Source organism: Amphiura filiformis, chromosome 18 (assembly GCF_039555335.1).
Source record: "Amphiura filiformis chromosome 18, Afil_fr2py, whole genome shotgun sequence".
NCBI classification, from domain to species: domain Eukaryota; kingdom Metazoa; phylum Echinodermata; class Ophiuroidea; order Amphilepidida; family Amphiuridae; genus Amphiura; species Amphiura filiformis.
The window spans coordinates 42,616,708-42,629,237 of NC_092645.1; the positions used below are offsets into that span (position 1 = coordinate 42,616,708).

Sequence of the window (12,530 nt, forward strand, 5' to 3'; positions counted from 1 at the left end):
AAAAATGTTAAGTAAATATGCCATAAATGACTATATCATGAAACGAAGTTTCGTTCTATAATTCTGAGGTCCAAGTGATTATTTTATGCAAATACGTTTTACCCATAAAATCAAAATTGACGTTACCCACGTATCAACTGTTACCCACGAGTCCAGCAAATATAATTGCCATAACTTAAATTAACATTTAATGACTTTGGACACTGAATTTAGTTTGACAAGCGCTTAAAATTGTAAATCGTAAAAATACGTTCACCGTTTTAAAAAAGAATCTACGACGGTTTAAACTTTTGTTACCCACGAATCTCGAATAGATGCTAACCTTGAAAAACAAGGAGATTGTTTATTTTAAGTTTAAATCAGCACATATTCAAGTCATGGGTATGCTATAATTTTTACAGTACTTACAGTTTATGCACCTAAGAAACGCAAACCCCAAACGGCACTATAGTACTTATAGCTTTACCCACGAATTCGGCGTTACCCACGAATCCAAGGATTTACTCGTAAATTATATGTTTCTTATGCATCTTAACATTTTGAAAACATGCGAAATAGGTTCCAAAACAGTCCTGTTTAATAGCGTTTTCTTGAAGGTATACTGAAGCTGTATCATGAAGTTTTGATTGATTATCCTAAATTACCATTTTTTGGGTAAATGCAATTGTTTAGAGAAACGGGAATCATTGAAACACAATGGAGGAATAACCGCATGATGATTTCCAACCTTCTGTAATATTTTCTATTTTGCCGCTTACCAATACATACCTTCAAATATGTGTTACCCACGAACATTTTGGTTACCCACGAATCCCTACTTAAATTATAGTTAACAATGTATTGATAGTGTTTTAGTTCATAGGAACTGTCAAACACGAGAATATTGCTGCATGAAAATATGGAATGATTTTACTAAAATAATAATATAAAACTGTTTGCTCTGTCTATTTGAATTTGGCAACTTCATTATTTATTATTTTTATACCCAAAATGCCATAATGATCCATTCTAAATATTCCATGTAGTCTGTATTTTGATTAAAATTCATTTTAGTGCAATTGCAGCCTGAATTATTCACATACGGAAAAGTATTTTTATTTTTATTAAAAAATTATTAGGAATTGCTATTTTCCAGACGCTGTTACCCACGAATCCATCCGAGATCCTCATCCTGCGACGAGATACAAAATCTAACTTTATATTTAAATGAAGCATTTATTCTAATCTTTCGAAATAATACAGTAATGTTAAATGACAGCCACTTTGGAAAGAGTTCGAAGAATTGACACAATCTTAACTGTACACCTGGTTCTTTCTTAAAATTTGTAATAAGGCCACGCGTTTTGAACTCGCCACCCAAAAATGGTGGTGTTGTTACGCTTTTCCAAATCGAGACTCGTTCAAATCGTTATATCTCTGCTTAAACAAAAGGTATTGAAGTGTGTTTGGTGTCATTTTGTAGCTATATAAGTGCCCTAACAGCCCTCCAAAGGAGAATTGTTTATCAGCTAAGATAGTGGAGTTAGAGTTGTTTGAGTTCAGAATGACAGAGGTGGTGGATGAGGCGGTGGCGGATGAGGCGGTGGCGGTATGTGCAAAGTCTATGGGAAATAAAGATTTTGTGTGTGTGCGTTGAATCAACTGATCATATCTTTGCATCCATATGGGCTACAGACATGGTTAAGAGCTCTTTTGAAAGATTATTAATTCGGCTAATTGTTTTTAATCATTTTTAACTCTTTATGATTGGTTTAGTCTATAAAATGCAAACTTTTATGTACAAAACTACCCGTTTTCATATTAAACACTGCAGTAAGCAATGCGGATGTCTTCAAAATCTAAAAGTTGCTGTAAATTTTTAATTACTTATCCTATCATAGTCAAAGTTTACATTTTCTGAGAGGAAATTTGATGAGGAATCTAAATATGGACTTACTTTTTTTGTATGGGTTAGGGGTAAAATGTTTCAGTTCAAAATATGTTGAATTGTAAAAAGATTTGAACATATTTTGGGACACCCTGTATTCCGAGATTACCAAACAGCTGTGATTTTTTTTCTTCCAGAGTCAGTAGGCTCCCCCTAACCTCTAACCAAATCAATGTTGTTTACTTTCAGTTTATAACTGCAAGTTAGTAATAAGCAATGCATTAAATGACCCATTTTTTATTTGGATTTTTTTTATTCCACCCTGTATAACTTCAAGGTCACCCTGTACAGTGAGTTGAAATGTGTATATTTAAATTGCTTTTGCCTTCAGCTTTCCAAAAATGTATACTTTTGCTAGTTTAGGGTTGATAGTTGTGGAGATATTCTAATTTGAAACTTGATTGATGTAAAAATTCATAATATTTGTGATGTAACGCTAAGGGTGGCGAGTTCAAAACACGTGGCCATAACCAAAATATTTCTTTGTAGATATATGTAATAAAATTCTATTTTACGTTCAAAGTCTTCACCGATTTCTAGTGTATATGAGTCACACATAAAATATTGAAAGATATTAAAGAAAGTGACATTTTATGGCGTACAACAGGTGAAAAAGGCTTGAATTCGTGGGTAACATGCATATGCGCATTTAACACTTTATTTGGTCTAGCAAGAAAAGTTATTTTTCAATCCGATGACACTTCCACCTGATGATTCACTAGATATGATTGTCTCATTTGATAAGTCTAGAATTGAAAAGGAAAACATTTTCAAAATGGCCCCCAGAGAGAATTTTGTCCCGCTTTGGCTGGAATTGACCATATACTGAAGATAATACACCGGAAAAATTAACCATGGGACAGGTGTGCTATCTACTGAAGATAACACGCACCAAATGTTACCATGGGGTGTGCTATATAGTATGTGTATATACTGAATATAACATCAACAAACGTATAGTCGTGGGACAGGTGTGCTATCTACTGAAGATAACATATGTGACCGTACACCACGAATGAGCCGTAAATGTCCTCAATTGTATTCTGAGTTACAGTGTAAAATGGGCATGAAGGTCATATTCATAGGTATTTCAATTTGGTGCTACGTGTATCTCATTAAATGAGGTACACATAGCACCAAATTGAGGTACCTATGAATACGACCTTCATGCCCATTTTACACTGTAACTCAGAATACAATTGAGGACATTTACGGCTCATTCGTGGTGTACGGTCACATATATACAGCGATCGAAGTCATGGGGAAGGTGTGCTATCTACTGAAGATAGGCTAAGCCCTCCACTACTGCATGGACCAGAAAGTCCCCATAATTATTGTTCTATTGATTTGGTGGTATGTATACAGTGTACACTGTGCACTCAATATAGGTGGGTTCGATACCCAGACGGGATCCCTTTTTCTGCTTGTCTCCTTTATTATTTGCGACGGCGAACCTGGTGATTATATACCGTCGATCATGCCACTGTTTTACCATGTGACTGTATAATGTTCTACTATAAGATCAGCTGAAATGTTGCGCCTAAATAGTCGTACTAAACCAAGACTGACCCACGCCATACTATTTCACCAACTCCCGTTTTCCGTAACTCAACAATCCTAAACTCCTCGTATCTTTGGACCTCTTTCACTAAATTGGAAACGGAATCGGGAATGTCGAGAATTCTAATAATAAACTAGAAATAAGGAGTTGTATAGCTTGCTTTGATCTGTCGGCTCATGCTGTACCCTGAGAAAGGAATGGATCAGTGGGGGCATCGATGCCATCCCATGAACCATTGCGCTATTACAATACACTCCATAAAGCCATCTCACTAGGATCCAGAATATTCTCATCTATTAGGGCACAGTTCTTTAATCCCAATACATTTGCACATTCATTGAATGACCTTTGAAAATCTGGGTTCACAAACTCATACTCTGCAACCTGGGGTCAAATTATGCACTGTGAGTGTTTAATTGAGGTTATTGAACTTTGTCATTGGGATGAGGCCATTGTGGTCCATAGTGTCTTGGAAGCTTTGTCCTTGAAGCGAAAACTACTAGCAATTAAACCCTTTAGGGACGCACCATTGATAAGATGTCAAGGGGGCTGGGTAGTTGAGGTCGTGACAATTTTTAGCACCTCGGTGAAGCAAAAAAACAACAAAAAAACACCTCGGGAAGACATTTTTACTCCTTGGTGAGCTATTTTTTATCGTAATTTTGTTTGATACAATGTATAAGTCCATATTTTTTACCATTTTCAAGTTTTGTAGCACCCAAAATCAAATACTTTCGGTCACAGAATAACTTTTCATGAACAAATGCGCACAAAATATACTTATAGTTTGAAACTAAAATATTAAATATGATGAAAAATGGAACAAATTCGCGCGAGGAAATTTGCAATTTTTTTTAAAAGCTAAAATAGTTTAATATAAGGTTAATTTTTCTTCACTCTTCGGGTATTGAAAACAATATTTGAATTGGGTTATACATGATAATTTCGCAATGCATGACGGTCAGACAGTAACCCGATCTTAGAGCAGGTTTAATTAGAGCAGTTCGGTTCCTCATTTTAGATGAGGGATGAGTGATATATAAACTTCTTGACAGTTTATCAGCTTCACTACAAACTCTATATACCATGAGAATATGTCACATTTGGAATCTTTAGCTTCTTAAGTGTAATGACACCAACTATTACATTTTGGTTCTTCATACATGTTTATCAAAAGAAACAAACTATCAATTGGTGTACTATAACACTAACAGTTGTAGTGTTTGTCACCCGAGCTCTTGACCCTGATTAAGTTCAAATTTGAAACACACTTTTAATATATCATTTTATCAATGCTAGCGCACTCGGGCCATCATTATTTGGTATTACATGTTTCCGAATTTTCTTTTCAAAGTTACAAAAGTGACACATGAAGGTAAAATTATTATAGATTCATAGAAGTTCACGATAAAAGGTGTTCATCTGCGAAGTACCGTCATCGGGAAAAACAACATTGCCACTAAAATTGGACGGTTAGGCCTACGGATGTAGTTCTTTATGTGCGCAGAGACGGAGGGTGTGTGGGTGTAATGGGGTGTATAGGTGGATGGATGCATATATATATTTATGATAGCCAAGCGTCTAGAAATCGGACCTAAAGACCCGTTTAGCATTTATTTACCATTTTGACATTGTGAAGTGGTTGAATATTAGGCCTATAGGCCTATTCATCTGTGGAACGCCTGATTCAGGAAAAACGACATTAGGCCTACTATCAACATTGAACCGAGGTGACGCTCATTGTTTTGCTCATTTGGGAAATACTTCGGGTTGGGATGGCATAAATGTGTACGGGCATGGGGTGGGATGGGGGGTGCGTACACGAATTCAGTACTCATGTAAGCCAAGTGTAACAGCATTGCTACTGGAAAATAAGCATCTCTGTATGACGGAACGGTGTTTATTTGGTTGTTGGGTGGGTTTGTGCATCAGGGTATGCTGGGGATTGGTGTGCATATGTTTGGGGGCTTGTGACTGTGTGGTGTGCATGCATGGCTTCAAATTGTCATCTACACTGTTAAAAAATATCCGTAAAAACAGTTTCCGTAAACTAACAGAAATCTATAAATTTACGGAAACTGTTAGTGTAAATCATTTCAATGAAAGAAATATCAACTGACCTCAGATTATGATTAAAGTATTCTTATTTTCCAACATACATTTCATACTTTCAGTGTTAAACATTTTGTTAAATACAGTAAATGTGCTTCAATGACTTTTGTTGACGGAAATATTTCCGTTATTTTACGGAAATTTTTAAAAATTTTCTAGTAGCAAAATTTCCAGAAGTTCCGTTTTCCACTGTATTTATTTTTTCCGTAGAAATACATACATTTTCTGTAATTCAAAACGAATTTTCGTAAAATATACGTAAAGTGTCTGTTACATTACAGACAATATCTTATAATCATGGAAATAAAATGTCATTTTAAAACGGAAACAAAAGAAATATTCTGGATAATTTTGCTGCCAGAAAATTCCGTAAATTTACGGAAATATTTTTAACAGTGTATACATACCTCGTAATCGCCCCTATTTCGATGAATATCAGCAAACACACATAGACATCTAGCCTGGATAACTCTGTCATTATACTGCAGGGCCAGTTTCATCGCTTCCTGCATTGAAACAAAATAGGAAACATTCCGTCAAATATTAGTGCAATGAATTCAACATGTTTCTTGGAAAAGAAGTCGCTAATCAAAATCATGATGACAGGTTGCTCATCACCCCATCACCATATTTAGGACTGGCTGTTTTAAAAGACCCCGTTTTCAGCATCGCTGTCACCTAAAGATCCCATCCTATTGTTTTCAAACACATGCTCTGTCACCCAAAACCATGCATTAATGTCACCCAAAGGCCGTTATATTTTAAAATTTGAACAGCAGCTTTCATTTAGTCCTTATTACTGATTGTGTTACTATATAAGATCATGAAGTTATGGCTAATCATGCCTAAGCACGAAGCTCCCGTTGCCGAGTGATTAAGCACAGGTCTCGTAAACCTGAGGTTCTGAGTTCGATTCACGGGCAGTGTCATCTTTTCTACTTGTCTCCTTTATTATTTGCGACGGCGAACCTGAAAATTATGCTTATAAATATGTATATCCCCTCCTATAGATTTTCTCATATAAAGATATTCTTGGGTTGACATCAATAATTATATGTATTGACTACTTTGATTTAAAAAAACAACCACATTGATACACGATAGTTTCAACATGCAATTTCAATAACTAAACTAATATTGAAACAATATGCTAATTCGGTACTTCCATTCTGCACGAATTTGTGCGTGTCGACTGCAATGAAAATCGGCGCCGTATAAAAGCGGATTACAATCTCTAATTTATTTAAGTCTATAATTTAAGAACCACTGCACCAATACTTGGCATGTGTGTACTCATTTCGTAGAAATTATTATGCTCCAGAAATTCAGATTTTGTTTGGCAAAAACATAACATTTAGTATACTAGTAGTAGTCAACTGCATGAATAAACGAAAAGTGCACGGTATATCGCAAAATTCCTGATTCCCCGAAAATAGGTTTACTAACATTTCAAAACAAACTCAGCAGAGAATGGGCATGTTTGCTCACAATCTCACATAAATGCATTTTCAGGCAGACTTGAAACATGGTCATGCATCAAAATGTGAAATTCTGCACAAACCATTAAAATGATCATGTGTAGCACTCTAAGGATTAATTTGCGCTAAACTGAGCCCGTGGCTAGCATAGCTATAGGAAGCAAAATCACATCTGTGTCTCGCGCAATAGAAAACTTGTCAGATAAAGGTAACACATAGTTCACTAAATACGACACCACATGATGCTGGAGGCGTAAACAATCTATACGTGTAAGGATGAATTAGTTTCGTATTGTTTGTTTTAACGTTTACTTTGCAGGTATGAAAACGGAATGACAACTCCTATTTAAGTAATAACACATGCCAGGGTAATTGAAAACCTCTGCTTCCATTTGTATTAGTATTTTGCATTATAGAATGCTTTCCCGAATGCAAGAACATCTAGGCCTAAACATCACAAAATCAATTTAAAGTGTTCACAGCTTGCCTTTGCAGCTCTCTCCCCTTTCATCGTCTCTCTCTCCCCATTAGCTCTCTCACACGCTCCTTCCTTCCTTCTTTCTTTCTTTCTTTCTTTCTTTCTTTCTTTCTTTCTTTCTTTCTTTCTTTCTTTCTTTCTTTCTTTCTTTCTTTCTTTCTTTCTTTCTTTCTTTCTTTCTTTCTTTCTTTCTTTCTTTCTTTCTTTCTTTCTTTCTTTCTGTCAATCCATCCTACCCTCCCCCATCCCCACAATCATTCTCTTTTTTTCCCTCTCTCCCAGTGACGATTTTTCAAAAAGGGGTATAGGGGAAGGGTGTCTTTCAGGGGGAGCAATAGGGCCTATTTGACGAAAATGGTCAAATATGCATGGTCAAAGGCCTAAACATTTCCGGCGGTCAGCATCCCATGTTCCAAAGGGGAAGCTACCCCTTGCCCTAGCTACGCCACTGCACTTTCCCACTTCCTCTCTTTTAGTAGAGGCCGGTCGACTGCATATCCGTCAGTACACGCTTTTCAATACGGAATAAATGAATCGTGACATCATCCAAGCAGCAAAGTTCATTTCCCATTGAAAAAGCGTGTATTGACGGATATGCAGTTGACTGTTCTGCTAGCCAATGGCGTAGCGTGGGTCACCATATTGCGGGGGCACCGACCATGATTGGGGAACCGGGTCTGATGGGGGGGCATATGCCGTTTTTCGGCACTTTTCCTATGGGATTTTCTATATTTTGCACTCGATTGGGGGAGGGGCACATTCCCCCGTGCCCCTATGACGCTACGCCACTGACTCTAGCTCTCCCCTTCACCCATTCCCACTATACCCCGTCTCTCCATTTCTCTCTCTCGCCATATTAAATTATATTTTAAAATAAAAAGGCATAATTTGTGTTTTTCCCACCAAGGGAAACATTATACATTTCTTTTCTCCCAGTGACGATTTTTCAAAAAGGGGTATATGGGAAGGGTGTCTTTCAGGGGGAGCAATAGGGCCTATTTGACGAAAATGGTCAAATATGCATGGTCAAAGGCCTAAACATTTCCGGCGGTCAGCATCCCATGTTCCAAAGGGGGAAGCTACCCCCTTGCCCTAGCTACGCCACTGCACTTTCCCACTTCCTCTCTTTTAGTAGAGGCCGGTCGACTGCATATCCGTCAGTACACGCTTTTCAATACGGAATAAATGAATCGTGACATCATCCAAGCAGCAAAGTTCATTTCCCATTGAAAAAGCGTGTATTGACGGATATGCAGTTGACCGTTCTGCTAGCCAATGGCGTAGCGTGGGTCACCATATTGCGGGGGGGCACCGACCATGATTGGGGAACCGGGTCTGATGGGGGGGCATATGCCGTTTTTCGGCACTTTTCCTATGGGATTTTCTATATTTTGCACTCGATTGGGGAGGGCACATTCCCCGTGCCCCTATGACGCTACGCCACTGACTCTAGCTCTCCCCTTCACCCATTCCCACTATACCCCGTCTCTCCATTTCTCTCTCTCTCCATATTAAATTATATTTTAAAATAAAAAGGCATAATTTGTGTTTTTCCCACCAAGGGAAACATTATACATTTCTTTCCGCATGTTCCGAGAATATCAACATATAATCATCAAAATCGTCATGCTCGTAATGTCCGTAAGTCTAGACAATTGATTTCCAGCATTACTTAGCTTAAAATATAAATCGTGGTTGAAATTACATACATGATGGTATGTACATTTGAGCAAGATATTATATCCTGTAACTCTGTGCATTAAAATCAGAAAACCCTTTAAGATTTCTGAAGTACTAGCATGGAAGATATAGGTACTAGCTGTATGATGGTAACGCACATCCCGGGGGTACCAAATGGGGAAATGTCGGATGAAAAAGGCGGAAGCAGGCTGCTCATTTCGACATCTTCTTTTTACATCACTAAGATTCAAAATGAAAATACTGCAGCCTCGCTTCCTATGGCAAAGTTCCATAACCTTCATTCAACAATCATATCTCAAAAGTTGACCTCAAGTTGTGGACTACGAGGTTTTGTACCCAGCACACTCACAGGTCATTCTATGAGTGCAGTGCCATATTGGGGTTAAAGAACTGACTTCTGGCAGATGAGCATGTTTTAAGATTGTGTCTTTTTTAATCTGCATTCATATGTATCTATAAGGGAAATGTACATAGAACACTAAAGTAAAAGGTAGAAGGGCCTATCTGTGACTAAACATCCCAGCAAACACGCAACGTTTAACAGAAAAGGTTTAAATGTCGGGTTAAATATTAACTCTCTTCACGCGGGTGTCGACTGCAGACGACAAGTTTCAATTTTTTTTTAAAAAGTCAAAATTTCAGAAATGTGAATTTTCATGACCATATTTGGAATCAGCATGAAAAATGCATAAAAATGAGTACAAACAAGCCTAGTATTGGTTCAGTGGTTTTTGAGATAGCTCTTGATATTTTGAGAAAATATCTCAAAATTGGGAGTTCTTATGTTGAAGCCTATGGCTATAGCATGCAGAGCATTAAAGGTATATAAACGTATATGCAAAACATTCTAACATGATGTTATTTAATTGTTGACAAAATATTCTACAAAGTTCTTTGTCCACTGAAGTATTTTACAATAACGTTTTGAAAACGAACTCATGATCTGTATATAACCCGACATTTAAAACGTTTCGAATACACGTTTTAAGATAATTTTTGTGATACTGGGATATGACAGATACTGTACTGTGTTTTGGAGATATAGGCTATTTTAATAGCCTATATCTCCAAAACACAGTATCTTTTGGTATCAAACTTTGATACCAAAAGAATGCTGTATATGCAAGAAAATAACATAAACTAGAGCAACTGTGCCCTTTGCAAGGGCACGAGGTAAGTTAGGCGGATGATTGTGATGATCTGATCAAGCAATACTGTGCTGGGTGTTGGATAGTATAACTTTTAATAAAACTGTTTCATAAATTGCCGTTTTAGTATACCTTGATCGTGGAAAGCTGGCTGGCATTTTGAAAACTTGACCTTTGACCTCTGTATAACCCCTAATGACCTGAAATGAATTTTGAAATATTTAAAACATGTAAAGAATGTCATAAGGATCATTGCATTTAAATTTCAGCTCAATTGAAGCATTTTGAAAATTTGACCTTTGACCCCTTTGTTGCCCCCTAATGACCTTAAATGAATTTTTAAATATTTTTAACATGTTTAGAAAGTCACAAGGATAATTGCATTTAAATTTCAGCTCAATTGAAGCATTTTGAAAACTTGACCTTTGACCTCTTTATTGCCCCTTAATGACCTCAAATGAATTTTAAAATATTTTTAACATGTTTAGGATGTCATCAGGATCATTGCATTTAAATTTCAGCTCAATTGGAGCATTTTGAAAAAAAACTTGACCTTTGACCCCTTTATGACCCCTTAATGACCTTAAATAAATTTTAAAATATTTTAAACATGTTTAGAATGTCCTAAGGATCATTGCATTTAAATTTCAGCTCAATCGGAGCATTTTCGGTTAAAATGACCTTTCTTTGACCCCTGTGACCCCTTGGATGACCTCTGACGTTAAACAACCCATAACTTTTGTAGCCAGCTACCCAATACTGCTTGTGACTGAGTTTGGTCGAAATCCGATCAAGGATGTGGAAGTAGTAGCAAATTGTGAGAAAGAAGAAAGAAAGAAGAAAGAGGAAATGGCAAGAAAGAAATAAGTTAGGCTGCCCGCCTAACTTAACGACATTACTGTATTTTGATTTGGTTGGCAGAGATTTCTCTGTTTCCCAATCAGCCTGCTCCTAAAGTAAAACAACACTGCAAAAAGCGTGTTTAGGAATTAAACACTTTTCTTGCACCACATTCTAAACATGCTTGATTCCTAAACCCTATAGTGGCAGCCAGCCCTGATATATAGCTACTAACCGCTCCATCTCGGGGGCAAATTTTATGTACATTAAGGGCTGGGGTATGAACGTTTGGACAGTATTTATTTTGGGACATTAGAGCACATCAGACATATCGAATTGCATTCTGAATACGAAGAATGTCATTCTGATATCAAATAATTTTGATTTTTGAAATTCGCAATTTAATACACATTTTATGGCAAATCATTAAAATTGATATTTTTGATATTTAACAGTACTTGAAGTAAACTTTATAAATCTGATGATTTATACTTAAAGTGTATGTAGGTGGGATGAAAAGCCGACGATCAATTGAAAATTTTGACCTTTCGTATTGAAGATATGGATTTTTTTCCCAAAACACCAAAAAAAATTAGGTCTTTTGGGGAAAAAATCCATATCTTCAATATAAAATGTCAAATTTTCAATTGACCGTCGGCTTTTCCTTCCTGCTACATACACTTTAAGAATATATCATTAGATTTATATAATTTACTTCGAGGACTGTTATATATCAAAAATTTGAGAAATATCAAATTTTTATAATTTGTCATAAAATTTGTATTATATTGTGATTTTCAAAAATGAAAATTATTTGATATCAGAAAGACATGCTTCGTATTCAGAATACAATTCGATAGGTCTGAGGTGCTCTCATGTCCCACAAAAAAAATACTGTCGAAACGCAATAAACGCTCATTTTAGATCCCTTAAGATATTTAGGCATATTCATATATTTTAGGCATATTCAAAATCTGGCCGCCACTGTACATGTATATACTACGATTTACTTACACCTGTGAGGATAGGTTTGGCAAATCCTGGCACTTTACAAAACTAGTTACAGCCTATAGCTATACCTGTTTGAAGAATACAAAAAAAAAGGGGGACAGTAAATTGTCGTACTTCAATTCATCTGTGCCGCCGTTATAAATTCAAAATTTTTGCATACAACCCATATCGAATGCATAGACTCATGAATATGCGACAATGCGAGCCAGGTGTCAGAGTAATATTCGAGATTAATTTTACATTTTAAAGCCATGTAGTTAAGATATGAACTGAT

The 12,530-nt window shown here is 36.5% G+C and overlaps 1 protein-coding gene across 1 annotated transcript in view; it reads right to left on the reverse strand.

Moving 5' to 3' along the window:
• Positions 1–12,530, reverse strand: part of LOC140138696 (43 kDa receptor-associated protein of the synapse-like) — a 94,751-nt gene that overhangs the window by 26,483 nt on the left and 55,738 nt on the right. The window contains exon 2 of the mRNA XM_072160446.1: positions 6,008–6,106. Coding sequence (XP_072016547.1) covers positions 6,008–6,106 — 99 coding nt within the window. The remainder of the gene's footprint in view (positions 1–6,007; positions 6,107–12,530) is intronic.